At 42.7% G+C, this 27,830-nt stretch overlaps 3 protein-coding genes and 1 non-coding gene across 12 annotated transcripts in view; 2 read left to right on the top strand and 2 right to left on the bottom strand.

Annotated features, from left to right (window-relative positions):
- Window positions 1–257: 257 nt before the first annotated feature.
- smim11 (small integral membrane protein 11) lies at window positions 258–3,615 on the bottom strand. Its single transcript, XM_077513705.1, has 3 exons — window positions 3,183–3,615; window positions 2,367–2,574; window positions 258–401 (listed from the first exon to the last, which is right to left on the bottom strand). Exons 1-2 carry the CDS (start codon window positions 3,195–3,197, stop codon window positions 2,386–2,388), a joined length of 204 nt encoding a protein of 67 aa, XP_077369831.1. The 5' UTR covers window positions 3,198–3,615; the 3' UTR covers window positions 258–401; window positions 2,367–2,385.
- LOC144014130 (PDZ domain-containing protein 4-like) overlaps window positions 780–27,830 on the top strand; it is a 110,800-nt gene continuing 83,749 nt past the window's right edge. Inside the window, exons 1-10 of one of the 8 annotated variants that reach the window (XM_077513703.1) lie at window positions 780–984; window positions 10,987–11,218; window positions 12,449–12,587; window positions 14,805–15,002; window positions 15,095–15,146; window positions 15,406–15,801; window positions 15,878–15,931; window positions 18,634–18,674; window positions 19,033–19,541; window positions 25,246–25,437. The gene's annotated coding sequence lies outside the window, so the exon portion shown is untranslated. Of the gene's footprint in view, window positions 985–10,986; window positions 11,219–12,367; window positions 12,604–14,804; window positions 15,147–15,405; window positions 15,932–18,633; window positions 18,675–19,032; window positions 19,542–25,245; window positions 25,438–27,830 lie in introns of all 8 variants that reach the window. The other 7 variants (XM_077513688.1, XM_077513693.1, XM_077513691.1 and 4 more) reach the window with 7 other exon arrangements.
- Window positions 3,616–3,697, top strand: trnas-cga (transfer RNA serine (anticodon CGA)). Its single transcript has one exon. It is a non-coding gene; the product is annotated as a tRNA-Ser (tRNA).
- LOC144014129 (IQ motif and SEC7 domain-containing protein 2-like) overlaps window positions 8,806–27,830 on the bottom strand; it is a 61,156-nt gene continuing 42,131 nt past the window's right edge. The window contains exons 3-18 of one of the 2 annotated variants that reach the window (XM_077513687.1): window positions 21,538–21,655; window positions 21,302–21,469; window positions 21,049–21,222; window positions 20,860–20,955; window positions 19,014–19,579; window positions 17,280–18,149; window positions 15,798–15,956; window positions 15,593–15,715; window positions 15,361–15,527; window positions 15,001–15,140; window positions 14,799–14,924; window positions 12,861–12,960; window positions 12,397–12,558; window positions 11,001–11,207; window positions 10,481–10,530; window positions 8,806–10,155 (exon numbers count right to left, since the gene is read on the bottom strand). In XM_077513687.1, the coding sequence (XP_077369813.1) occupies window positions 8,959–10,155; window positions 10,481–10,530; window positions 11,001–11,207; window positions 12,397–12,558; window positions 12,861–12,960; window positions 14,799–14,924; window positions 15,001–15,140; window positions 15,361–15,527; window positions 15,593–15,715; window positions 15,798–15,956; window positions 17,280–18,149; window positions 19,014–19,579; window positions 20,860–20,955; window positions 21,049–21,222; window positions 21,302–21,469; window positions 21,538–21,655 (4,423 nt within the window). In that variant the 3' untranslated portion in view covers window positions 8,806–8,958. Of the gene's footprint in view, window positions 10,156–10,480; window positions 10,531–11,000; window positions 11,208–12,396; window positions 12,559–12,860; window positions 12,961–14,798; window positions 14,925–15,000; window positions 15,141–15,360; window positions 15,528–15,592; window positions 15,716–15,797; window positions 15,957–17,279; window positions 18,150–19,013; window positions 19,580–20,859; window positions 21,223–21,301; window positions 21,470–21,537; window positions 21,656–27,830 lie in introns of both variants that reach the window. The other variant, XM_077513686.1, reaches the window with a different exon arrangement.

The following is a 27,830-nucleotide window of genomic DNA, read 5'->3' as shown; positions in this document are numbered from 1 at the left end:
AGAACACTGTAAGGGGTAAGTCAGTGATGATCGCACACACTGAAGGTGAGGATGAAAGAGAAATTCATGTCAAAAAATCCAAACTATCCCTTTAAGTTGTCATTCTGGACAAAATTATTTTTTACTGCTGAAAATGGCTCATGAGTCAAGTATCCCTTTAACAGCCTTGTGCATGATCAGATATTGCACAATATTGTGCCAATACATTAACTTGTAAGTGAACTGGATAACTTAAAAAAAATAGCACAGTGAAATACTGAGTGTTAAGCAATCTTTTATCCATTTAAGTACAAATAATACATGTTACAAAATTCAATAAATACATTGTGTGGTGTGATTTCCTGTAGAACACAGCACCAAACACCTGTACGTTGCAGCCAGGTCCATTTGGTTGCTTGGCCCTGGAAAGTAAAAGGACAAAACAGGCTGTGAGACGTTGACATTGTAACGTGGGGCACACCTACCCCGATAATAGGGTCACATTTGAACATTTTCCCTTCTTTGTGATCAAAATCGCCAAAGGCCTTTCTCTCGGCTGTGTCTGAATGATAATCCAAATCAACGTGTGGGCTGTGTTGTGATATTTTCCTTCCGCGCTCTGCTTGGAAAATACTCAAGGTTGACGAATGTAAATGTTCAATATTTATAACTAAACCTTTAGTATGGTTAACACCAAGTTCTAGATTTTCTACCGTTATAGAATAGACCTATTTCCAGGTTATGTCTTCAAAGGTTGCACGCATCATTGAGTCGAAACAGGAGCCATGCGGGTGTGGCTGTGAAGATTTATTTAAAAGCACGGCTAGCAGTGTTGTGTGTACGAATCAGAATAGAAAGGAGTTCAAATTGTTCTCTTTTCCAAGAGGAAACGGGCCATTTCAGTCAAACACTGGAGGAGCCTGTGCCTTGAAGCTATTTCATGCACAGACTGGACTGAGGACATAATCAGGAATGTCCACTTTTGTGATGCTCACTTCATATCTGGTAAGTTAATGTGGCCATTTAGTTAAAACTTAACCTCTGTATTGAAATGTTAAGCATTCATCGGTAATTTTTGTAGCCCTACAATGCAGTCCCCCCAAGATCATCACAATTTGATGATTCTCAGCTCCCTTTTATATAACAAAAATAACCAGTTGGCTACGTGACTCACCTGCCATGCAAGTATAGTTATCTGTGAGGATGTAGTTCTTTCTGTTGACAATGGCCCAAGTATCATACATTTATGTCTTATGTTCTCGTCTCGGTCAAACTTTAAAGGGATAGTTCGGCTTTTTTTTTATTTTTATCATGAATCTCTCTTTCATCCTCACCTCCAGTGTGTGCGATCATCACTGACTTACCCCTTACAGCTTTCTGTGACACGAGTTCTGGTCCGGTGTTGGACGAGAGGAAAATACTCCAGCAAGCTGGCTGGGGTCACGGAAATAAAGCGTTTTTCTTCTAAACACAATGTGTTCAAAAGAGTGATACATTTGCATTATTAAACTCCTTTTCTGAAAAAGTCAAGACGCCATTACCGCCAGGCACTACTTTTCTGTTCGTTCGTATCATTGCGCGGCGCCCCGCATGCAGCTGATAGATGCGCACTAATCTACAAGTTGTTTGTCTTTTCGACGGCGGAAGGCGCGACTATCAGCTGTCTGCTGTGTGTCTATTAACTGTACATGGCGCCGCGCAGTGATACGAACGAACAGAAAAGCAGTGCCTGTTGGTAATGGAATCTGACTTTTTTAAGAAAAAGAGTTTAATGATGCAAATGTATCACTCTTTTGAACAAATAGTTTTTAGAAGAAAAACGCTTTATTTCCGTGACACCAGCCAACTTGCTGGACTATTTTCCTCTCGTCCAACACCGGACCATAACTCGTGTCACAGAAAGCTGTAAGGGGTAAGTCAGTGCTGATCGCACACACTGAAGGTGAGGATGAAATAGAGATTCATGTCTAAAAAGCCGAACGATCCCTTTAACTCGTAAAACATAAAACTGTAATCCCATAAGGATCGGAAAGTTGTTGTCCGCTGATGTAAGTTCGTTAAAAAAAATCATTTTTGAGATCCTATATAGTTAGTTTGTGTACATAATAAAGGGGCTGTCTGCCGGATTCACTCGGTGGTGGTTGGGGGGCTTGGGGTCGCAAACGGGGCCACGGCAATTTGGAAGCACACTGTGTGAATAAGTGAGTGAAGAAAAAAAAATCCGTTTGTGCTTTCAAATTGCCGCAGGAGTGACGTCACACAGCTGACACGTTCGCCCGGCCCCGTTTGCGATTTCTTGTGTGAAAAACAGATATATTAAAAATCAGCATGTGTGTACCCCACTTAAAATATAATTGGTAAGTGAACTGGCGTATTGGCTTTAATACCAGTGTTTAGGAGCTCCTCTTAGTCTTCCTTTAAGTTATCGATGAGCTCCTGTGTCCTCTGGGCCAACTTCCTCCTCTCGGCCTGCTGCTGCTTGAGAGCTGCCTCTGCTTTCTTACTCTGGTAGATTTTCACCCCAGCGAAGGCCAAACACAAGATCAGCGTCTTTAGAGCTAAGATGTACAAGAGTACGGGTACGTTGTCCAAAGCCTGCCAACAAACATAAGAAGTGCGGTGACTACACGATTTCCTGAGGAGTGACTGCTGAAAGGAGGGATACTGAATAAAATGTAATGATCCTAAAATTTCACCCGAAATACAGCCATAACTTTGTGTGTATAGCACTTACAGTGTATATATATATATATATATATATATATATATATATATATATATATATATATATATATATATATATATATATATACACACAAAGCAGGCGCAGCATGCCAGGACCATGTAGGGTCGGTGGAGAGTTAAATGTGAGCGAGGGCAGCTGCACATCACCCATTGAGTGACGCACTCATTCGTCCGTATGATCTCATAGTCCACGCACACACATTACTTGAGCGTTTTTATTAAAATTGAACGATCAACAGCGAGTCCCACCCAAACAAGGAATAATGCTAAACGCTATGTTGTTGTGCCGGCAGCACCTCCGCAGTAAACTTATCAAATTAGCATGACGCTAGCGACATCTGACAATGCAGGGATTTTGTAATAAAACAAAAGATAAAAATACGGAATAAAAGAACTGAAGACGAGCGCACAAGCAATCAACTGACGTTGACATATCGTTTCTGACATGATGTGATTACCTTCCAATTGATCATTTTTAGCTTGTGAACGTCCAAGTTTGTTTTCGGCAACCAGTACCAGAATACAACTTCCCATCCAATAGGCGGGGCTCGAAGTTAAGTAGCCAATTAAAATGTGTCAGTCGTGCTGCATTCTGGGTAGCGGGCCCTCCATTTTAATTTAATCGCTTTTAAAAACAATTTTGCAATCATGTATTCAACCCGATTTCCTCAACTGCTTTATGTAAGTCAGAAAAGAAAGCACACATTTCCCCCCTAAGTAATTCCGCTCTTGTTTACGTCACTCGGGGTTTGGTTGAAATGACGAAGCAAACGTCAGTATTAAATAGCTGACCAATGTCAATAACGTGCAACCATCGAAAACGTCGGGCACCAGATTCACAGGAATAGCTTAACATAAAATCGTTAAACACTGCATCTGTAATGGGATGTAGTCACGGTGGCCGAGAGGTTAAGGCGTTGGACTCGAAATCCAATGGGGTTTCCCCGCACAGGTTCGAATCCTGTTCGTGACGCATAAATGTTTTTAAATGAACAATCTTACTTAAAGGGGCAGTGTGTCAAATTATTATTTTTTCAATCTACATTCATTTTAAAAAGCCACGTTGCCATCTTCCTGTTACGGATACCTGAAGGAGATGAACTTAGTGAACCTAGTAATTGGTGGTCGGCTTGCCAAAGTGTGTCTTTTAATATTGTTATAATATTGTTGGGCAAGGTTGTGTACCCCCACAGTGTATGGATAACAGTGGGGTTTATTTGTCATGCGCCACACCACAACACTGTTTTGTAAGTGTATTTTAGTGACTTGGTGATGAATTGCTTGCCTCCGTGATAAATGGAATTGATGTGTGTGTGTGTTTGGGGCTGCGCTAGAATTTGAATCCATGAATTTGTGGACAGGTTGTTTGTATTCGGCATCCATGCGCCACACAATTGCTTACATCTTCTTGGCTTCGGCTAGTCGAAGCAAGCTGCCGACCATCGCCAACATTTGATGCTGTGCGAGGCGGAAATGCAGACGTCCAAATGAGCGCCACCTTCTGGTTGTCAATCTAATCTGGCCTTTGGTTTATTGGTATTATGATTTAGCAATGTTTCGGTCGACAAATACCTGATTCATAGGGCCGGTGTGAATTATTAAAGGAATATAAGTACAGTAAGGTTTATTTTATATTATGAATTTTTACCATTTGCAATTCAATTTATGCATAAATTTACTGAAGCATAAAAACATTGAGGTGCCACTGAAGAGCCGACAGACAAAATTCCCCTCACTAATCAGTATGTGGGAGATGTCTCACGATATGAAACAGATCCCCAAATGAGCCAATTTAACCATGACAAGAAATATGCTACATATGTCAATAGTTCTATATTTTTAGGATATTTGGTTCGGAATTGAGTTTTTGGCTTTCCCGTGTGGACTTTGCATGTTCTCGTCATGCTTTCGTGGGTATTTCTGCGGGTACTCTGGCTTCCTACCACATTCCAAAAACATGTTTTTTAGGTTAATTGAATGCTCTTAATTGTCCCTATATGAATGTGAGTAATTGTTTCTCTCTATGTGCTCCACGATTGGCTGGTGATCAGTGACCAAGGTATTGTACACTGCTTCTTGCAGTTCACCCGCAACCCTCGTGAAGATAAGCAGTACAGAAATGGACTGTGTGGACTCACTGTATGTGACAAACAAAAAACAACCTTCCGTTCAACATGAACAGACTTTTATATGTTCAGAGCAATAAATATTTCCACGTTTGCCTCTGCAATGATGTCCAAAACAAAGTTACAAGTAATATATTTCTATACATGGCTAAATCATCTTTAAAATAATGTAATCTCTGTGGACACGTACAGTATTTGACACTACTGGTACAATTGTACACGTACTACCTCAGCACAGGAAGCATAGACAACATTAGTCATTTGATTTTCTTTAAAAGAAAACAACAATCCCTGTTTTGCCGGCAGCAGCAGTCAGAAAAAAATTCCTGTAAAATGAAAAACATCGCTATTGGTTCCTGACAAAAGGAGCTGCTTTTCATTGAATACAACATGTTTCTATGTACATAGTGGCTTATAATACAAAGTTCCATTCAGTGCAGATACCGTGATAATAAATAAGACATGCACAGCAATAATGGAGAGAAGAGCTGGGCTGAGAGAGCTTCATGCCTCTATTTTTGCGTGTTTTCATACATCAACGTGCTGCATACTTAAAAAAAAAAAAAAACACGCACACTTTTTCATATTCATCCAGTCTTTTGATTGCTTTTAAGTGCTCAATTGGTGCAAAATCAAACATGTCAGGGGAAATAGTCCATTTAAATAAAAAGTTGCATTTGTGAGTGCAGAGTTAGACAAGACTGTGATTGGAAAAGTCCCACGGTCGACAAAAGCAACGCTAAACGACAAGATGGCATTCAAACACGATGGCTCAAACACTGCACTGTCCATTACTTTACAGTACTTCATGAAATCATAGTTGCTTCATTCAAATAAGGATCTGAGCAAATGACGCGTTCAGTGTAAAGACACTTGAAGCATTCAAGTCACACGATATGTGTAGTAAAGACGAAGAAAGTCATCAGGTCATGTGACATGTTCACTGTAAAGACACTACAAGTCATCTCCAAGTCACCTGATGTGTTCAGTGTGAAGACACTTGGGGCCTTATTTTCATAGCCATGGCCAAAGGAGGTGCTTAAAAATATATTTCAGATGATGATAATTCATTTTGTGAACTGATTTCTACAAAGATTGAGTGGCACACGCTGTTGTGATATTTTTGAATGAAATACAATGACATCCACCAAAAATCAATCAATCAATCAATCAATCAATCAAACAAACAAATCCACTAAAATAACGTTACATTACCAGCACCACAACTTAGGCCTGCTTTTAGCTGGTCTAAAGTCTAGTCTACTTTCTTTCCAAAGTGTCAGGTGCGCCGGGGCGCGTAATAGAAAACACCCTCAGTCCACCAGAACACCCAGTGAGGCGCAGTACAGTCTGCCAAATTCCTGAACACGATAAAATAGACATGCCCCGTCATGAAAATGAAGAAGTGCCAGTTGTTACACCAAACACGTGCAGTCTATGAAAATAGGAAATAATTCGAATCGTTGTCGATTTACAAATTGTTTTGTTTGATTGTAAAGAAATTTTAAAATCACCATAGAGCCATGTGACGTAGGCAGGCCATCATGAAGTTTTCATCAATGACATGTTCAGCGTGACGTGATGTGCGGTTCAGTATAAAGACACTTAAGAGTCATCAAGTTTTCATCAAATTGTGTAACATATTTAGAGTCAAGACTTCAAGTTATAGGACGTCAGTGTAAAAGACACTTGGAGTCATCACCAAGTCGTGATGTGTTCATTGAAGACTTTGAGTTGTCTTGCCTTTGCTGTTTAAAAAAAAAAAGAAAAACAAGATTGCACTCAATAGTGTTTCTTGGGAGTAAAAAAAAAAAAAAAAAAAAAAAAAAAAAAGACGGGGGCCAATAAGGTGCCCAGAGGAACGCCATCACGTCGTTTCTGCTTGCAACACATTGTACGCAAATGTAGAAAATAAGCAAGTTCAAATATGCTCAGCAGAACCCTGAAGAAGTTCAGTCACCCACATGCACACACGCGCAGCCTCAAAACACACACTGTACACATTACATGCACACGCTCACAAAGGCGACGCTCGTATTTGCATAAGTGCAAAAAATAACCATCATAATCATAGAAAAGTATGTGTGTAGGTCCAACTTCCTCCAAAAAAAGTCATAAATACCTTTAAATCTCGTGTGGTGGGAAATGACCGTCCGTTAAAAGATGATTCATATTTTACCATCCTCCTGTCAGAAGGCACCTTGTTCTCTCCACTTTGCAAAATTATTATTAGGATTATGTGAAAGCAAAAGTTATTGTATACCATGTTAGGAGAGCGATGGGCAACTTGAGTGCTTCAGAGTCACATGATGATGATTCTTAAAAGAGATGGGCCAAGTTCAAACGTGCACGTAACACATTTAATTTTAATAAAATGACACATTTTACATTATCATTTTTACTGATTGACATATTTACAATTTATTTTACTGATTCATCCCTCAAGGGGGAAATCAACACATTCTTTAGAATTAATGTAATTATAATTAAGTAACTAAATTATGAAAATAGTTAATTTAAAAAAATATTGAAATTCATGTTAAAATTATTCTGATTAATCCCTCAGGGGGAAATTCAACATTTAGAATTAATTTAATTATAAAAAAAAATAATAACTGAATTATCTAAATAGATCACTTTAATGATGAAACAATAATTTTGCCTAATTTTATAACTTCATTATTTATTTATTTATTTATTTAATCAACTATTTTTTTGGAAAGAAAATAAATGTAAGAAAATATATGTAAATTACTTTACTAGCATATTTTGATTTTATTATTTACAATAACTCAATTAAGCCATTTAATGAGGAATTTTAGGGTAAATATGGCTAGTTAATATGACAACATTACACAGGTTTCTTGATTATGTCCATAATCGGTGGGCCTGATTTAAAAAACAAACAAAAAAACAAACAATAGTGAGTCATACTTTGCCCCACCCCTCATCACGTAGAATGTCATATCAGCGTGTTAAACATTACTAGCCATGAAATTGTAACTATACTTACACTATGCATTTTACATAATAATACCACAGTTGAACTAAATATGCAGGATTAGTACCCTAATTATAGTAATTATGACCAATTGTACAAAAAAAAAAAAGACTCTGTTTCCCAGAATGCACCCTGTTTGGCGTCATGATATGATAATAGCTTAATCTCCTTCCTTGGCAATGTCTCATACAAAAAACATCAGTACATCAATTACTTTTGTATACCTTTGGAATACTTGATATATACTGTATACATCATAATGTGAGATGTTTGTTTTGCTGTTTGTATTTTTCCATGTTTGTCTCCTCATCTCGATGATGGTCTTGATGTTTTATTCTTGTCTTGACGTTTGGTTTCATGTTTAGCTCAGTGTTTGTTAGAATTCTTGTGTTCTCGTTTTGTCTTCGTTTGTCTTAATATTGGTCTTCGGGTTTGTCTTGATGTCAGTGTTCGGCTTCTCATCTTGATGTTGGTCTTTAATGTTTCACTTGATACTTGTCGTCATGCTTGCCTTTCTGTCTTGACCATTCCAGTCCATAACAAGGAGAGTGAAGAAACCCTGTGAGCCAAAACATTTTTACAAAGCACAGAGGTAAAAAACAAAACAAAACAAAAACACAACAACAACAAAACTCCTTCCCCCTTTTTACACACAGCAGCAATTGCACGGTCATGCATGGCTGTTGATCAGACACAAAGTGCATCAAACTACGGTAACTAAAACACCCCACACTGTCCACTCTTGGGAGTTGTCAGATGAAACCCCCCACCCCGTTACCACGTGCAAGCATGGTGCGCTTCAGTCACTCCTCACGAAAGTCTCTGCACCCCTGAATGAGGGTTGAACCGATACATGCCGAGACGGGTGGCTCTAGCTGCAGGGAAAATTTATGTGAAAGTAACACAGGCTCAGTAATTTCCTCTTTCCTCCTCTTATTTCTCGCCGTCTAACCAGATGGCCGGTTTGATACACCTGCACATGCCCTCCGCCCCTCCTCCTGCTCCTTCTCCCTTTGAATACCGCCCCCCGGTGGCAGCCGACGAGGTGGGGCGCCGCCCCCCGGTGGCCGACGCCGAGATGGGCCGGCGCCCTGGCTCGCCGACTCCTCACACGACGGTGCTGATCCGACTGACCGGTTTGGACTTGGGCCCCGGCCCGCCGCCCGCCCCTGGGTGCGGGGAGAGCGGTGCGGCGGACGGGGGCGGCAACGGGGAGTGCGGAGGGGGGGGCGGGATGGAGGAGAGCGGCGGGTACTGGGCAGCGTAGGGCTGTGGCAGCGTCTGGGACACCAGGCGCGCCGAAGGGGTCTGGGGGGGCGGCGTAGAGAAGATGAAGTGTGTGGAGGGCGAGCTGGCGGGGGAGGGGCTTAGCGGGGAGTGGACGACGTGGTTGTGAGAGTGAGCGTGGGGATGGGGCTGCGAGTGCGAGATGGTGAGCGGCAGCTTGCCCCCGCCGCCCGGCCGGTAGAGTCCGTGCGGCGTAGTCGGGGTGAGGGGCGAGTGCGGGGACAGCGGCGGCGGCGTGATGAAACCTGAGGCCAAGTTGTAGCGCTGGTGTTGGGTGGCGGCCTGCTGGATCCGCTGATGCTGCTGGATATGAGACGGGGCGCAGCCGGACGGGACCTGGCGCCGCGGGACCGACACCCTGTGCATGAGGGGATGGTGCTGCGGGGCGCTTTGCACGTGGTATCGGTGATGGTGGTGGTAAGGCGGCGGGGGAGTCTGTTGTGGCTGGTGCCCGCTGACCCCGCCTCCCCCACTGTTGCCGTGGCAATACTGGGCGTGCAAAGCCTGGAGCTTGGACGGCGCCCCACCCATGCCGCCTCCCACGCCAATGCCGCCCGGGTCCGACGGGCCGAGGTTGGCAGATGGGGAGGGGCATGGGGAAGGGGAGGACGGGTGGGCGATGGGCGGCTCGGGGGCGGGGTAATGGGGAGGGGAGGATATCATCAGGGGACTCGGGGGGCACTGCGGCGTCGGTGATGTCATTGTCAGGGGACCAGGAACTTTGCCTCGACGGCTGCCAAAAAAGTTCCCCAGCCGGCCGCCGCCGACGCCCGGCCCAACCCCCATCGCCATCACGGCGCCGGCCCCAGCCCCGCCCCCGCTCGTGAGCGGGGACGTGCTCAGCCCACCCTGGTTGTGACAGAGCCCCGGCCCACCGCCCACCCCTGTACCGGGGCTCTGAGTAGGGCGGTGCGGCCGGTAGGCTGCTGGAGACGGGGGTGCCATCATGGGGCTGTAGGCCAGAATCCCTCCGGGGTGATATTGCTGGTGTGGCCGTGGGCTGCTGATGATGGACCCCTGAAAGGACCAGCAAACAAGAAGTTCAGTTAGACACCATTCAGTTTTTCCTCCTTTATATAGTTATATTTGAATTCACGCGCTACATTAAATGTACTGATCCAAAATGGCTAAAAGAGGGGGGAAATTCAATCAGTATCTAAACGCTCCTCTCATAATCTTTCAACATACATTTTCCAGTGCTCATGACTTTATCATTGTAGTACTTGTTATAACAAGCACAGCAGGAGGGTTAAAATAATTGTAATATGTACATGTATAGAGAAAGTATGAATTATAAATAAGTGTTGGTTGTTTTGATCACACGCAACAACATCATGCTTACTTCCATTGTGCTGTCCAATGAGCCGACGCTGTTCCGACGACCTCGCTTCCCTGTTGGCCAATCGGAAAGTAGCAACAGTCAAAATAGGGGAGAATCAGCATCCCATTTTTTTAATTGTGTGCCAAATTATTATGCATATGCAGTTCTTGTTTATTTTCGGAAACAATGCAATTTACACTGCATACATTTGAATGATCAACAGTTAGGTTTAATAAATGACAAATTATTTTATTCAACTTTTTGGATCAAAACTACCAATGATAATCAAAGTGTTTGACCAGTCTGTATTTTCTCTACCAATGGCAACCAATCTATTCTGTTAAAAATGGGCGTGTGTCCGGACACTGGCAAGGCATTGGACTTTCCCACACTTTTTGTACTCCTGTTATCCATAAAAATTATGACTTGCTTAATAATGTGAAACAGCCTCCTTAATTATGCTTGAAAGTAATGCTCCATGCATAACAATTTGTAAAGCCATTTTTCTATGTTCTAAACTCAAAAAGGAAACTGTGCTGACCGCTGTCAGACAGGTCTCTGAGCGAGGAGCTGAGCGCCGTGCGTTTGAGTCCATCCACTGACGCGTACGTGTCGTCCAGGCTCGGCCGGCCCAGGGTGCCGTTCACCGCCTCGCTCTTTGTAGGGCCCGCTGCTCCGGTCCCGACGCCCGGCCCACCCGCCATTAGCGCGGCGGGACGCATCACACCTTTCTGCTTCTCAAGCTCGGCTGTGTGTGAGGTAAGAGGATGGCGTGATTACTCCAAGTGCACACCAACACAATCTGCCATTAACAGCTTTTATATCACAGTCCTTTATTTACTTGTTACATTCATTTAGCTGTTTTTGACTCCTAGAATGGGTTTATTAAAATGTATTTGTTCATTTTCATTGATTTATTTATTTATGTATATATTTAGATAAATGTTTAGTATGATGAAAGTCATTACATATACTGCACATACAAAATATTTTGTTCATTAATTGTAATTAAATTATGATACAATTAAAACAATGATTTCTTTTACTTTTAAAATAAATAACATATTTACATAAGACAAATTACTGTGGCCCAACTTTGATTTAGACTTACGAGAGACTTATTCAGTTTATGTATTTAATAATTTTGAGGATTATCATATCTCGCATCTAACAATTATTAAAATGTATTTGTTCATTTTTATTGATTTATTAATTCATTTATATATTTTGATAAATGGTTGGTATTATAAAAGGAATTACATATAATATATAAATATTTTGTTCATTATTTCTAATTCAATTATGATACAATTAAAACAATGATTTCTTTTACTTTTAAAATGAAATAACACATTTACATAAGACAACAAATTACTGTTGCCCAAACTCATCATGTCTAGAAGTTTGAATAATATATTACACATTTATTTTAATACGGATCGGAATTGGCCTTGAAAAATCTATTATCCAATGTGTACAGGACTGTCTCGGAAAATTAGAATATTGTGATAAAAAGTCCTTTATTTTCTGTAATGCAATTAAAAAAACAAAAACGTCATACATTCTGGATTCATTACAAATCAACTGAATTATTGCAAGCCTTTTATTATTTTAATATCGCCGATTATGGCTTACAGCTTAAACAAAACTCAAATATCCTATCTCAAAATATTATAATATCATGAAAAAGTATACTAGTAGGCTATTCAACTAATCACTTGAATCGTCTAATTAACTCGAAACACCTGCAAGTGTTTCCAAGTGAATCCAGAATGTATGACATTTTTGTTTTTTTAATTGCATTACAAAAAATAAAGGACTTTATTACAATATTCTAATTTTCTGAGACAGTCCTGTATAATATGGCTCTGAAAAAAAAAGATTCATTCAGGTCTTTCTCTCAATCAGCTCACGCTGAGTCTGTCTTGGCCACTTACATTCCACGCGGTATTTCTCCATGTCCTGCACCTCGGCCACGCTCTCCCTCAGGTCCGAGGTGAATCGAACACGGTCCTGCTGGCTCGGCGCCGTGAACACGATGAGGACCTTCCTCTCGCCACCGGGGTTGGCCGACGTCAGCCTGATGCCGTGAGGGTAATCTGGATGATACGACACAAGTCACGAAGAGGTCAGTGAGTGACAAGGTGAGCTCGGGCTCATTTTCTATCAGTAAAAGTAGGTGATTATCTTTAACTTCAAAACATCAGTTTGTCTTGCAACACCAACAGGAAGGTTAAATTAAATACATAGCTGTCTGACAGTGTTAGTTAAAACTGCAGCACTGTTGTCTTTGCTAAGGCAGAATATTTGGCAATTGATGTCATGAGATGGTGTATGTAGTAATGTCTTATGTTCTATGTGCATATTTGAGGTTGGGTATGGAAAACAAAGAGGCTCTTACAAGTGTTCTGGAAGGTGTGCACCTGCATGTCCACCAGTGGGAATGATTGTCGGAAACTGTACGTAACGGAGGCCTTCTTCTTTTGGAAGATCTTGGTCACCTGAAAATGTAGAGGAGGAGCAGGAAGAAGGGGAAGAGAGGACATAATATTAATTTAGATTATTATATAAATGTTAAAGGATACAAGGATAAAAATAAAAAAATATGGAGAGACATTTTTACAGCATTTGGTCATGCTCATACATTGAGCCAGCTCTCATACCGCCTACATACTTGGGGGCCAGTGACTAGCCTGGCTTTTCTTAGATACACATCTATTTGTATGCAAACATTATAAACTCAGTCTTTTATGTTTTGTCCCCTTTAAGACAAACAGAATATTCCTTTCCCAGCTCCCATAGTATAAAAATGCACTTTAGTGGGGTTTTCTACCAATGATAGGCATCCCCGCCCTGTCACCAATCCATGTGCTTCAAGATTAAACTTCAGACTTGGTGACATCAACAAGACACAGAAGTGCACTCGACCCAGCCTCCTCGGGTTAGTGGCAACGCTGCTGGTAAAGGTTCCATGTACCAACAGCATTTCTCGAAGGTCTGTTTTGTTAATGACAGCGTGTTCAGAGCTGGATTTTCATGTCGTTTAAACATAATGAATAGGTCCCAACAGTGTGTGACACAACTGCAAACGTGAAAGATGTAAGTTTAATATTTTGTTTTGATTTAGCCTTCCTTCCTCTCCTTTCAATTAGAGATGTGCCATATCATGCCTTCTACCATATCACCGGTATATTTTTAGTGCCTATTTGTTGTTTGGAGGTTGTTAAGTTACAAGAGGTCAGATATGATAAAGCAGACGGTGGTTGCTGAAACGGTAACGTATTGTTTTGGCAACTCGCCACCTAGTTGACGTGACTTTGCGATTGTAACCGGCCGCTAAGTGGTCCCGACGAGACGCCGTGCACGCTGCGACCGCACAGTGCCCTAAAACGTGTATATGTATTTGTGTTATTCATAACCACTTTTAAAAGTCTACAAGCATTCACGGCAAATCAGAGGCGTTCACGGCAAAATAGCACTCGCAGGAAAGTTGCAGGTTACGGCAAAATAACCACTGCCTAAACAATCGCAAACTAACGCTACATCATAGTCTCTGTAGTAACGTTATGCTACCTTTTCTTACGATAAGGCATTATACCACTTTTCCACATATTAAAATAGTTCTAAAATGTGTAAAATACATGTCTGGCTCAAATTGGTACGGTTGTTGTACCACATTGCTTGTGCTCGCCATAGCCGAGTCATTTCCATTCACAACATTAGCACATGGATAGCGGAGCCAAAATCACAGCTCCGTCGAGAGAGAAGGGTTTGGCATAAGCGTGGCCTGGTGCAGCTATTTATTTACATAAAAGTGAAACAGCCCTAAAACAGGCTGTTTTGAACAGAGCTTTTTATTTTTTTGCTGATTTGGGGACAGCAAAAATATTAGAGCCAAAGTCAATTTTGATGAATGCACGTCACAGACATGTCTTTTAGACATTATAGAAGTATTTTAGTGTGTGGAAAAGTCGAATAATATGAGACCTTTAAAATGAGTGTATTTGGCCTGCAACAGATCAAGTGCAATGGCGGTTAAAACCCAAGCCTGGAGAAGTAAAACTTGCTGCTTATTTGCATTTGCTGTAACAGAAAGTCTTTGCAGCTTAATGACATCTTGTGCAAAGGCAGCTAAGCATTATGGGGGATAAACTGGAGCCTTTTATCTGCCGTTGGAGAAGCTCCTCAGGCTGTTCACGATTGCGACAATACACGAAGAAATGCAAAAATATTCACACACATTCACAGGAAGGAACAATCACGGTTAAAATGATGCAATTACACAATTTTCTTGAGGACCGAGACAATTACTGGCATTTTTCTGCATCTGTTGTCTTACCATTAGGAGGTCATTGAACAGGAAGACCTCTCTTTGGTGGACGCCGCTCCTCTGGCCTCGGTTCGGGTCGGGAACCTCGAACAGCTGGCAGCAGCACACCAGCCGGCGGTGAGGCAGTGACAGAACCTGGGAATCATTTTTCAGTCATTCAGTAAGAGCAGACGGCAGGTCGAGGCCAACGCGGAAGACGGGAGGCTCTTACAGGTTTCTTGCCGACCACCATCCTCTCCACTGCCTGCACCTGAGACACATGGTCATCATTGGTCCTCAACTCCCATTTCTGGATTCTTCCGTAGATGGACACCAGAAGGTCTCTTGGAATGTCCTGACCGTTGTCCACACCTGGAGGTAAAAAGGAAAAAACATGGTTGAGTGAAGTGCGAGTGAAGAGCATGTGTAGGTGTTCCAGTTCAAATCTTTGGACTTAGAACCAAAAGTGTGTTTTGTTTTGTTTTAGCAAACATTGAAGTTAATTTAGTTTGTAATGGTGAAGTGTTATGCTCGCCTGACTTTGGTGCAGGCAGTTTGGGTTCCACAAATATTAAAATGAATAGCAACTTACCTCTCAGGTTCTTGATAAAGTCATCCAGTTTCATCTTCCTCTCAGGTTTCACATTGGGGCTGTACATGTCCGTGTTGAGGAGAATGATGGCGAACGCCAGGATAAAGATGGTGTCTGGATTTTGGAACTGCCGTATCAGCACCGGGTTGCACACACAGTAGCGCTGGCTGCAAGGAGAGAGTATACCTGTCAGATGAACTCTGTCTCGCGCCATCGAAGGGCGAGGACCTACCTGAAAGCCTCCACCAGCCGCTCCACCCGCTGTGCTTCACCCTGAACTTTGATCTGCGCTTGGAACTTCCTCAGGGCGTCATCCAGGTCCATTCCCGAGAAATCCATTTCGTCCAGGACGCAGCTGAAGACAAGAAACGCAAAGGAGCTTATCAGCGCACGGCCTCATGATACACAGACAGCGATGGGGAAAACGCAGTCCTCACTCAAGTACGTCCTTGTTGAACTGTTGCCGGCTGCCCAGGAACTCGCCGATCATCTGACGGCTCAGACCTTTCCTCTCCAGGATGAACCTTGCGATGCCCACTGGCGTGTCCGAAACGAAGCCCCGCTCGATCAGGTACTGTATTCCTTTCTCTGGCTTCCTGACAACCAGAACATATCACTTTTTCATGAACGTGATCCACTCGGGTCTTTTTCTGATAACACATGTGGCACACACCTCTGCCAAGGAAACAGCAGGACATGTCATTTGGAGAATTAACAGATATCAATGAAACAAAATGAACATGTTTTTGAAAAAATATTTTAGTCTTTAGTGAAGTTAAAGTAGTTGTTTTCGTAATTATTAGACACTATTTTGTCTTCAATGAAACCTAAATACTGTACAGGTTTTCGTAAACAACAAAGGCAATTTTGTCTTAATTGAAACTAATGTACTTAAGGTTTTCTTAATCAAAGGTGTATTCAAGGATCTTTTATCGCTGTGTCTTCCGGTTGGATCATCTTAACGATTGGATCCCGTCAATCAATCTGCCGTAACGACATCGTGCATGCTTGTTCCTAGCTGCGCATGCGCACTTCTGAGTGTTTGTAGCATGTAGCCGCTGAGCTTTGGATTCAGCCATTCATGGTTGTAGCTCCACCGATCTTACCGCATGCTTTGAAAATGGCTGAGCATGAGGACATCCATCGATGAAATGAGGCCGGCTGCAGAGACTGATGAAGATCCAAGATGAGCTTGCACATTCCCGATGGGATTTACTTGAAAAAAAAACTATCAAAGTTTCAAGTTAAATTCTTTGTAATATTTACTTAAAATTTCTGAGTGCATCAACCTTTCCTAGGCTTTTTCAAATAAATATCACTCCATTTTTACAGTGTAGGCATTTCCCCCGAACGAGCAGGAGAGCTGGTAGGATGATCTTCCACATGTGCATTTTTGTAAAATGTTTGTCTTATACTTTTCAAGAAGATCCTTGAATACACCTTTAACTACTGTTTAGTCTTCAAGGAACTCATGGTACACAAGCTTGTAAACAAGACAATTTAGTCTTCACTGAACCTGACAAAAGTGTTTTCTTCAACACCAAAAGACAATTCAGCCCATGGTAAACATTAAAAAGTTTGTCTTTAAGACTACTGTACATATCGTTGTAAACATCAGACAATTGAGTCATGGAATGCATATCATAAATATCCATCAATTTAGCCTTCAAAAACCTAACAGGCCTTACTGGAAACATCTTAGAATTTAGTTTTTATTTGTATTTTATTTAGTTTTAAGATATGCACGTTTTCGTTAACATGAAACACAATTTAGATTTTACTGAAATTTTCATACATTCACACTAACTATCAAAGACTACTTATAGTTAGGGTCTTTAAATGACTTGTGGTTTGATTTTACATAAAAAAAAATTATGTAGTCTTTAGTGAACCTAACATGGGGATCTATATCTTCTCACTTGTTGAAGAGGTTGAGTCCGATGCGGTAGTGGCGCCGCTGGACCACATCGTTGTTGAAGGCGGGCGAGTCCCAGCTGTGGCGGCTCTCGCGCTGATACGTCTGCTTGCCGAGTGCCGCCGCGGGCTCGCGTAGGCTGTCACGCGACGACGAGCCTGAGCTGCCGTTGTTGACGGTGGTGTCGTCGTTGGAGTTGGTGGTGGTGGAGTTGACGCTCTCGTTGTCGCCGTCCGAGCACAGCAGGTGGTGGTGCAGCGGGTGGTGCAGGTGCGGCTGGTGGTGCAGGTGATGCATGTGCTGGTGGGCGTCCGCCGAAGATGACAGCGGAGAGGGCGTGAGCGGTGGCGGCGGTGGTATCGGGGAAAGCGGCGGAACAGGTGAAGGCAGCGGTGAAGAAGGAGGTTCCGGGTAGGTGTGTGGGAGGTGGTGGTGGTGGTGCAGGTGGTGGTAATGGTGCTGGGCAAAGTGCGGCATGTACGTGACCCCGCCGTGGTGCACGTACGCCATGTGGTTGTACTGCGGGTGGTGGTGTAGGACGGTCGGCAGGTGGGGGACAGGAGACGGGTGAGGGTGCGCATGTTGGAGAGGGTGAGGTAGCGCATGAGACGGCAGGGTGCGCGCCGAGGGCATTGGCATGCCGGTGGGGGCGGAACTCCGAGTCTGTCCCTGCGCCATCACCACCGAGCGGGCGTTTGGTTTGTGTTTGATGGTTCCCTGCGGTGATTCAGCCTCGCTACTCCCTGCCCCGCCACCTCCGTGTTCTTCTTCACCACTCTCACCATCTCCACCTCCACTTTCTTCTCCTGCTCCTCGCTCCCCTCCGGGCGGCTCCTGCTCATAGACCAGACGCCCGATGGAGCCTCGCTCGGACCTAAAAATCACCACAGTTCATAGGGTTTAAGATATGAAGACAAACAGTTGTGAATTAACAAAGTTCAAATATTGCTTAACTTGTGTATTTATGTAGTATTTCATTCCTTTTTTTTTTTTTAAGAGAAATAATATGAACACATTTAAATAAATATAAGCCAAGATTAATGGATAACAAAATATTTTACAAACAGTGTAACAATGTACGGATCCCTCCATGTGTTTTCAGAAAACAAATCCTGTTTTTTTTTTGTTTAGTTTTTTGTTTTGTTTTTTTAAACTAACTTCACTTATCAACTCATATATGTCAATAATAATGGCAAAGGACGTACAGTACTGTACATTATAAAAGGAACCTATATCTGCCACTTTCTGTAGGTGTAAAAAGCAGGGTTACAGCTGATGTGTGATGACGTTCAATAATTTTCAACAAAAGTAGGCTCTTCTAAAGTATAGTACTTCCTGTCTTGTTCTTCATTTTTCAGATTTATGTTCTCAATGTAAAGAAGTGTGCCGTCATCTAGAGGTCAGTATTGGAAATACGCCACATATTAAAGAGACTAAAATAGTTATCTGTACAAAAAAAAAAAAAAATCCACCAAATGGCGACATGTGACCCTGGAAACTGCGATGGAGTTGTGTAGTACTGTTTTTTTTTTTCCAGAAATTGTGGTGAGGCTTTTTTTTTGGAAGGGTGGTGGGTGGGCCTGATTAATGGCATTTTATACATGAGTAAACTGAGTTATTAGCTTGGTTACAGGATGAATTAAACTCACAGGTCAAGTTACATACATGTCACCACTGCATGGTGGTTGGAATTACTCATGTCTTTTATTTCCCCCCTCTTGTGATTGCTGTCACTGACCTGTCACTCATGTCAACAGAGCTGTCACTGGGCGGTTCGATGGTCAAGACAGGCAGGTGTCCTCCTGCGGTGGGCCTCCCCCGGTACTCCCCCCGACACTCCGTGCAAGGAGTGCTGCTTCTCCGGCTGGCATTGCCACCTCTGTCTGCCTCTCGGCTGTCTTCCCTCCCGCTAGCGCCACCCCAGTATTCGGTGTCGGAGCTGGTCGGACAAGACAGCGGCGAGGAAGGCGGGCGGGAGATTGGCGAGGACGGGAGGCAGCCGTCGTCCATGTAGAGCGTGACGTCACTGAAGGACGTGGCCGTACTGTCCTCGTGCATGGCGGCGCCGGAGGCCCCCCGCCTGACTTCGCCTGCCTGGCCCACCACACGGCGGGAGGAGGAGGACGTCCCGACCCAGGAGCACTCCCTGTAGTCTTCCTCCTCCTCCTCTTCTTCCTCCTCTTCCTCCTCTTCTTCCTCCTCCTCGCCCTCCTCCTCTTCTCCCTCTCCTGCTGCCTCTTGGGAGTCCTCTCGACCTGACTGACAGGTGAGCGAGTCGTCCATCGAATCTGCCAGTGACTTGACCTGACATGCAGTCACGCACACGCACATACACAAGTGTATTTGGTTGCTAACTTATGTACTGTGTAAAGTAAATACTAACTTACAAAAAGTTAGTACGCAAACACGCCAGATAGAAGCCAATCATGTTTTTAAAAAAGCAGTAAGGCAGATAAGTTATCCCTGTCGTCAGGATCTGTTTCAAATAAGAACTTACAAAATACTAGCATGCTAGCAGTTGATATGTTTTTAGCAAGCCAGCAATCTAAGAGACCACTAAGGGACCTCAATAAGGATTCTACATCATGCATGCATGATTCATGCGGTATTACAGATGAGAACTGCTAGCTCACATGTAGCATGATAGCAAATCAAGCGCAAAAAGCTCGACTGTACAACGTAGTGAGAATCGGTAAAATGTTAAAAACATGTTAATAGTCGGTAATACAATAGTCACATATCGCAAGATAATACAAAAAGCATATGTCACGTCAGAAACGACATAATAATAATGATAATTTATATAGGGTGGCATGGTGGCATGAGTGGTTAGCACGTCCACCTCCCAGTACTGAGGACTCCGGTTTGAGTCCGGCTCCGGCCTTCCTGGGTGGAGTTTGCATGTTCTCCCCGTGCCTCCGTGGGTCTTCTCCGGGTACTCCGGTCTACTCCCACATTCCAAAGACATGCATGGCAGGTGAATTGGGTGCTCCGAATTGTCCCTAGTGTGCTTGTGAGTGTGGATGGTTGTTCATCTCTGTGTGCCCTGCGATTGGCTAGCAACCGGTTCAGGGTGTACCCCGCCTACTTCCCAATGCCAGCTGAGATAGGCTCCAGCGCCCCCCGCGACCCTTGTGAGGAATAAGCGGTCAAGAAAATGTATGGATAGATGGATAATTTATATAGCACTTTTCATTTCGACAAAATCTCAAACACTAAAAATCAGAATGTCAATAAAAAAACAAAAAATAATTAAGAACAAACAGAATAAAACCATATTAACAGCAGTTTGGAAAGGCTGCCAGATAATCTTCAGTCAGGTGCGACTACTACTACGAATGAAAGCCAATCAAATGCTAACACTTGGGTATGCTAACACATAACGATGTAGCAATATGAGTAAAAGGAACAAAGATCAGCTACAACTTTACATCATGACCTTGAGTCTGCTATTAGAAATTAGATTTGATCAATTGCCGTGATGCTAATAGTTTGTATGCTAACAGCAGTAAGGGCAGTCAGATTTAGTCAGGTGTTATTTCAAATGAGAATTGTTGAAATGCTAACAAGATAACAGTTGATACCTGCTTGGAGAAAGAGTCATCCATGTCGCCGGTGTCCTCAGACCCCTGAGGACCTGAATACCCTTGACCCTGCGGCTGACGCTCATCAAAGGAGTACTGGACACATAGAAAAGGATGACATACCGGACTGTTTTGTGTGAGGGTGTGCGCGTGGGTGTGTGTGTGTGTATAGACGTGTGTGTAGTATACCTGCATCCTCATGTTGGACAAAATGATGCGTCGGGTCATTCGACTCTCCGAGGCCGAGCTGCGGAGCCTCTGGAAGTTCTTGTTCATGCGGTACTGCCGGAATGCAGTCTGAATGGTCCTGGCCGCCCGCCGGGACACAAACTGGCCGCCATACTTCCTCTCCAGCATCTCCACCTGAGCAACGTATGGCTAATCAGAAGCCTTTCAAATGGCGTGGGCTCATGATAGAGTGTCACGGGCGTGGGTGTGTAACCTTCTTGTCCTGGAGGTCCGTGGAGAGCTCATAGCTGTCAGAAAGGGCCTTGCAGCGTTTGCTCTCCTCCTCCTCTTGCTTGCGTAGTGCCAGGCTGGCAGGCTGCTGGCGACTCCGCTGAGCCCACGTCAAACTCGCCGCACAGGACGTAGACACGGGCGAGCTGTCCTGTTCAACAACAAAAGTTAGCTTTGGAGCAAATAACTTCCTGATAAACATGGCTAGCTAGAAACTACCTGTGTGTGGGAGGTTCCCAGGGGCTCACTGGAGGTGCTGGTGTTAGAGGCGTAAGGGTGGCCGAACAACGACTCTGGAAAAGGGAGCGCGTCCGGGCACCGTGGCTCACCTTCCACACTACAGACAAACACAAGAGTGGGTCATATAATGCTAGCTCTGTGCTAGCTCGAGAGATGCCATCAATAGTGTGGGCACATGTCAGTATCATCTTCATCTTCATTGTCATCATTATCATTAGCATAGACCGTGAAGATGGAACAGAAGCAAACGTGGGCACTGCCAAACTCAGACACACGCGCCCGCACGCACACACACACACAATCTTGACTCATGCTGAACAGCAGTGTGTGTCAGTGTGGGGGTGTCTGCACTTTGTGTGTGTTGTGTGTGTGCGTGCGTGCGTGCGTGCACACGTGGGTGTACAGTGTGTGTGCATGTGCGAGAGAGATTTGGTCTCCTTGTGTCTTTCACATGACCTCACCTGAGACATTTAAACGTTTTTTACAGTGTGAAACTAAATACATGTATAATGTCGACAACATGTCAGTTCTTCAGTGATACACCTACTAAAATAATATTTCAACGATAAGAGTAATATCACATATCCAGCAAGTGTAGCATTGACAGATATTGTGGAAGACTACATTGTTGTACACTACATTTGTTGACTCCTGTAAATAGTTTTTGGTGTTTAGAGCTTGCTCTCACACCCAAAATATGCATTCGCTATTCGTTTTGACATAAAACGAGTCCCAAATTAACTGAATTAGGTTAACAATTATATTTTTGCCGGAAAATACGTTATAGTCTAAAAAATTAAAAATCAAATTTGATCATAATGGAATGTAATGCACCTATATAGTGCTTTATCTACACCACACGTTTAAAGCCTCATGATTAGGTTACTGGCGTGTCGACACAGCAGCTGGTCATTCTATGGGAAGGTTTTCCTTTTTTAATTTAAAACAACTTCCAGGATCCCTTGACATATACTAGCCAACAGCAGAAGCCAGGGTGTGTTTTTTTTGTTTTGTTTTGCCTTTGGTCCCGTCCTGTTGTACTAGTCTCATCTTAACTATAGCGCTAAGATAACCTGTCGTCTCCGTACTGCTTAGTGGGATTTTATTGACTAACTACATAAAGAGGAAGTCAACCTTAAATATTTCTTGACAATGGTACGTTATATGTGACCTCACTAGAATAAACATGACATTCTGATTAAGATTACATTTGTGGAATGAGTTATGCAGTAAAATCCAGCCGTTTTTCTGTCGACTGAAGATGACATAGTTGCTCAGCTCAGGCAATGACCAATCACAGCTCACCTGTCTTCTGAACCTGAGCTGTGATTGGTTGTTACCTGAGACCTGAGCAACTGTGACGTCATCTTCAGTCGACAGCAAGTGGCGAAATGGCCGCCTCGTGATATTGATAAAAATTGTTGGATTTAGCTGCTTAACTCATATGCCATTAACGCAATATTAACCAAAATGCCGCATTTAGACTAGTGGGCGGCATAGAATATATTATTATCAAAAAAAAAAAAAAGGTTAATGGACATTAGCGGGCTAAACATTCCAATACACGCATAAACAATTCCAGTGTCCGTATGCTATCATGCATTCTGACTCTAATCCGAAAATTCTGATTTGGCATTTGTTTTTAACTGCTAAATTTCATCTTATTCGAGTCTCTAATTTTCATAAAAAAAAAAAAACACCAGCAACACGTTCTTAGATGTCTCATTTGTCTTTGATATTGATAAAAACATGTACGGAAGATCCGTTGAAGAATGAAATTGTGTTTTTTTACATAAACACAATTTTACTATTTTCTTTGATGTTTAGTCTATACATGTACGCTGGGTTTGTTGAAGAATCTTAATTGTGTTCTTTGAAGTAGAATACATATGCGTGTCGTTTAACATATCAATAAATATACTAGCGAGCCCCCTGCTCGTGTGCCCGGTGGGTTCGCCGCGCTCTACATTCCGACACAACAGGGACTCTGGCAAATGTGTGTCAGTGAGCCACCGCCTTGTGAGCTCAGTATGTTTGTGTGTGTGTGCGCGCGTGCGCGCACAAACAGCAACCAAATGCCATCGGACCCGGAGGTCTTATTCCTTGTTCCCCACCACCCTGCAGATGGTACACAGAAGCACTCCCTTCCCTCTTGTGTTCTTACGATCAAACGAAGTGTGTGTACTGCCCCTTTGAAGGCAAGCAAGAAATTGCAGTGCGTTTGGGAAATGAGGAGAAAACAAGGAGAAAACCACAACAAGAGTATGCCCATTCATTACTGGAGTGGAAGGGAAATGGTGTGAAAGTAGTTGGTTCCCCTGTCTTAAACCATGGGGTGGCAGACAGAGCTTCCCTGTGTTGTCACAGCAACCTGGAGTCTCAGAGAATGGTGAACACATGGATAAAGTTCTTGAAGTGACAATGGTGTAGGGGAGTCTAGAAAGTTCCTGGACAAGCTCCAGTATGTCTAAAGTCATGCGCCATGACTGGCTCTGCATCAAGTTCTTGATTGTCTTCAAACTTCTCTGAACTATTCTGTTGCAGGTTGTAGTGGTGGCAAAGAAGGATCTGGTACTCCACGATAAGATTACAGATATGCATCAAGATGTTTCTACAGGTCTAGATTTTCCAATTTCTACAGTATGTTCTAGTACTGGTCAGGAGGTCCCAGTAGTCACCTATACAAGGTTATGAACGTGGGCAATATGAAGGAGCCAAATGTTCCAAAGGAGAAGATATACTACATTATGTTGTAATTATCAAGAAGGCATAAGGTTGTAGATGAAGGCATCAATAAGATTCTAGATCAGGGTTCACCATTTCCGGTCCTCAAGGTCCGGAGTCCTGCAGGTTTTAGATGTTCATGCCCACTTGCACAGTAAGCACACCTCAACTTAACTTTATTTATAAAGTGCTTTAAAAACAGGCATTGCTGTATACAAAGTGCGTACATAAACATAAATATCAGTTTTGTAGTAAACAAGAACAAAGCAAACATTTTGAAGTGCGAATACAAGTTTTTTTTGTTTTGTTTTTTTCCAAGTAAATACATTTTACATCAGTAAATAAATAAGTAGTGAATAAAGAGATAAATACATAAATAAGTAGACTATACATCAAACTCACACACACACCACAAAACACCAGGAACAAGTCTCATGGTGCGCCAAAAGCCAAAGAATACAAATGTGCTTTAAGACGTGTTTTAAAAGAGGATAAAGAGGGAGTTTGACTAATATTTAGTGGAAGGCCGTTCCAAAGGGAGGGACCGGCAACAGAGGTTCAACAATTCTTTTTAAAACTTTGGGCAGTTAAGAAGGTTCTAGAGGTGCTATGGGTCTAGTTGTTCTACAGCAGCTTCTAGTGATGATCAAGTAGGTACTGGTACCCCACTACAAGGTTGTAGATATAAGAATTAAGGTGTTTTACAACTTGGTTCTCGTGGTGATCAAGGAGGTTGTGGTAGTCCACTACAAGGTTGTGAATTTGAGCATTAAGAGTTTTGTGGTGATCAAGGAGGTTATAGTAGTCTATTATCATCATAATTAGCTGTAATTATTTTTCTATTTTTTCACCTCTGAATCGAACAAATAACACACATTGTTTTCCTCCATCTTTTGTTTAACATTTGACTAAGCAGCTCTTTGCGCTGTGCTATAAATAAATCCTCCCTGTCGTCTGTTGCAGGCGGGACTGCCGCCAGAAGCCCACCTGCTGCCACGTCATTGGCTGCTGAGTTCTGGAAGTGTGAAAGAGGCGGAGCCAAAGAAGGAGGTGTGGAATTTGACGTGTGGAGGGGAAACAGCAGGAGTCGAGATGCAGAGGAGAGGATATGGATGGATGATGGGCAAGGAGACAAAGAGCCTCCATATTTTGGAGGTGAGTGCGTGTTGAGACAAACAGCTTTTACATGTACCACCCAAACATATTCAACATCTGCAGTCATCCTCCACCAACTACGAAGTAGGCTGACATGATGACAACACATCGACATGATGTAATACATGTCGACACATTATACGAAAAGCTCGGTCATCCTCCGTTAAACATAAAATACGTGATGCAACATATCGATATATGATACAACAAGTAATCCCATCCTCCACCAACCAGAAAATTGTCTTACACAATATATGACGCAACACGACAAGATGTTGAGACCATAAATGCAACACGCATCTTCCGTCAACCAGGAAGTAGTCTGACACGACATGACACAACAGGCATGCTGGTTCCACCTTGAAAAATCGGCTTGATGGTACCAAAGTGACTAAATAGGCAGGATGTTTGTGTTACCAACATGACGAAATGAACATGGTGTTACCAGTGTGACTAAATACTGTAGATCTGATACATACACAGTAAATTCTGTAGAGTAAATTTGGCTCTTTTTTGAGTAAATTCGACTCTATTTAGAGTTAGAGAAGGCTAATATTTACATCTGGAAGAGAATAAATAAAGAATTTAAAAAAAAAAGTCCGCCGGACTTTGTGCTTCCAGTCAGACATGGTTTCTGATATGCTTGTTGTTACGCGCACTTCCGTCCGTCTCTTTCACTTAGGGTACCTCTTGATTGGCTACATTCCGTTTGACGACACAGTTGGTGGCGCAGGCGCACCTCGGCGTCCCCGCCGATGTTAAGATTTTTGTTGTAAATATTGAACATGTTCATTATTTAAGATTGTCGGCTCCGACTGGTTTTGGACCCAATTATCGGGACAAATCCACTCTTAACACAGCTCACATATAAAGATAATCTTATAAAATAATCTTATAAGAACAAAAGATTGTTGGGCGTTTGACATACTTGGTCGGGAAGGGGCAATAACTGGACAAAAACAGCCCAATTCTCTTTATGTGTGTACCAGGTTTTAATGGACATCATGGTACACAATTGTATACATTGGTACACAATGTAGGAATGACTGTCGATATATTCAAAGTCCATGATAGTGCCAACAATCACTAAATGGATATGATGACACCAATGTGACTAAATAGGTATGATTATACCAACTTGACTAAAAGAACATGATGTTCCTGATGTTAATAAAAAATGGATCTTATATCAACATGACTCAGTAGGCATGACAGGGCTAACGGGACGAAATGTTGCTTCCAGCTTAAATAAGTGATCATGCACTTTCCAATGTGGCTAAATAGGAATTGGTAAATGACTAAATAGGCGTGATGGCTTAAGTTTTTTTTTTTTTGGGGTGTGTACTGTATATGAAAATATATTTCCAGATTTATTGCATGCTCAAAGCACGTTAGGTCACAACGTGATCCGGCTCACTGGTCGACGCTTTTGACACGCAGCACCACGGGCACCGACGTGCACGGGATCATGCCCAGCTCTGTGATGAAGTATGGCCTAACAGATTCAAAATCTTAGGTCATCTTCAGGAATTAGAACACATGACGCAACGCAAGACAACAAACACAATGTTGCTGTCTGTGATGATGTTCTGCTGTACTTTGATTATCTTTAAGCTTTGTTGCCATTCTGCTCAGCCAACGCACACACAATAAGCAACTTGTGCTTTGTGGGGGTGTTTGAAACCCACAAAATGCAGCAGAACACAAAACACACACACAGACCGTTCTCACCACGCTGCAGTAAAACTGGTCATCGTGTATCTGGGATCTGACGTAACAATCCTCCATCATCCACCCACAATCCTCTGTGCGCACACACGCATTCTCAGATTGTGTCTAATGAAGCGTCGTTAGCATTTTGCCGCATCATACCAGGCAGCATGGATGGAAAGCGAAGTTTTTTTGTTTTTTTTTCTTGGAAATACATGGTATCAATTTTGACTAAAATGGCATGATGGTATCAACTTTACCATATTACACACATTAGTAGAGTATTAGTACCACTACGACTAAATAGGTATGATGTAATGGGAATTGTTGAACCAACAAAACTTCATTGTATTGTTTATACAAACATGACCTGACAGGCATCATAGTACAAAAGTGACTAAATGAGCATTCGGGTACCCATGTCAATTACCGAAGCTGCACAAGGGTAACATCACAACTAAATAGTCATTATTTTACTACTGTTACTAAATTGGTGTGATTATACTTTGTGTATTATTATATCAACCTGACTAAACGGGCATAATCACACTAAGGTGACTAAATAAGCATTTAATAATACTAACTCAACAAACATGTTGTGATGGTACCCAATGCGCCTAAACGGGCATGATGGACATTTCAAGTCTTCTGTCAGCATGTGCATTGAAGCTGAAATGTTGAAA

This window comes from Festucalex cinctus, chromosome 2 (assembly GCF_051991245.1).
Source record: "Festucalex cinctus isolate MCC-2025b chromosome 2, RoL_Fcin_1.0, whole genome shotgun sequence".
Lineage (NCBI taxonomy): Eukaryota > Metazoa > Chordata > Actinopteri > Syngnathiformes > Syngnathidae > Festucalex > Festucalex cinctus.
The sequence above is the reverse complement of the archived record's forward strand: the minus strand, read 5'-3'. Positions and strand labels throughout refer to the sequence as shown.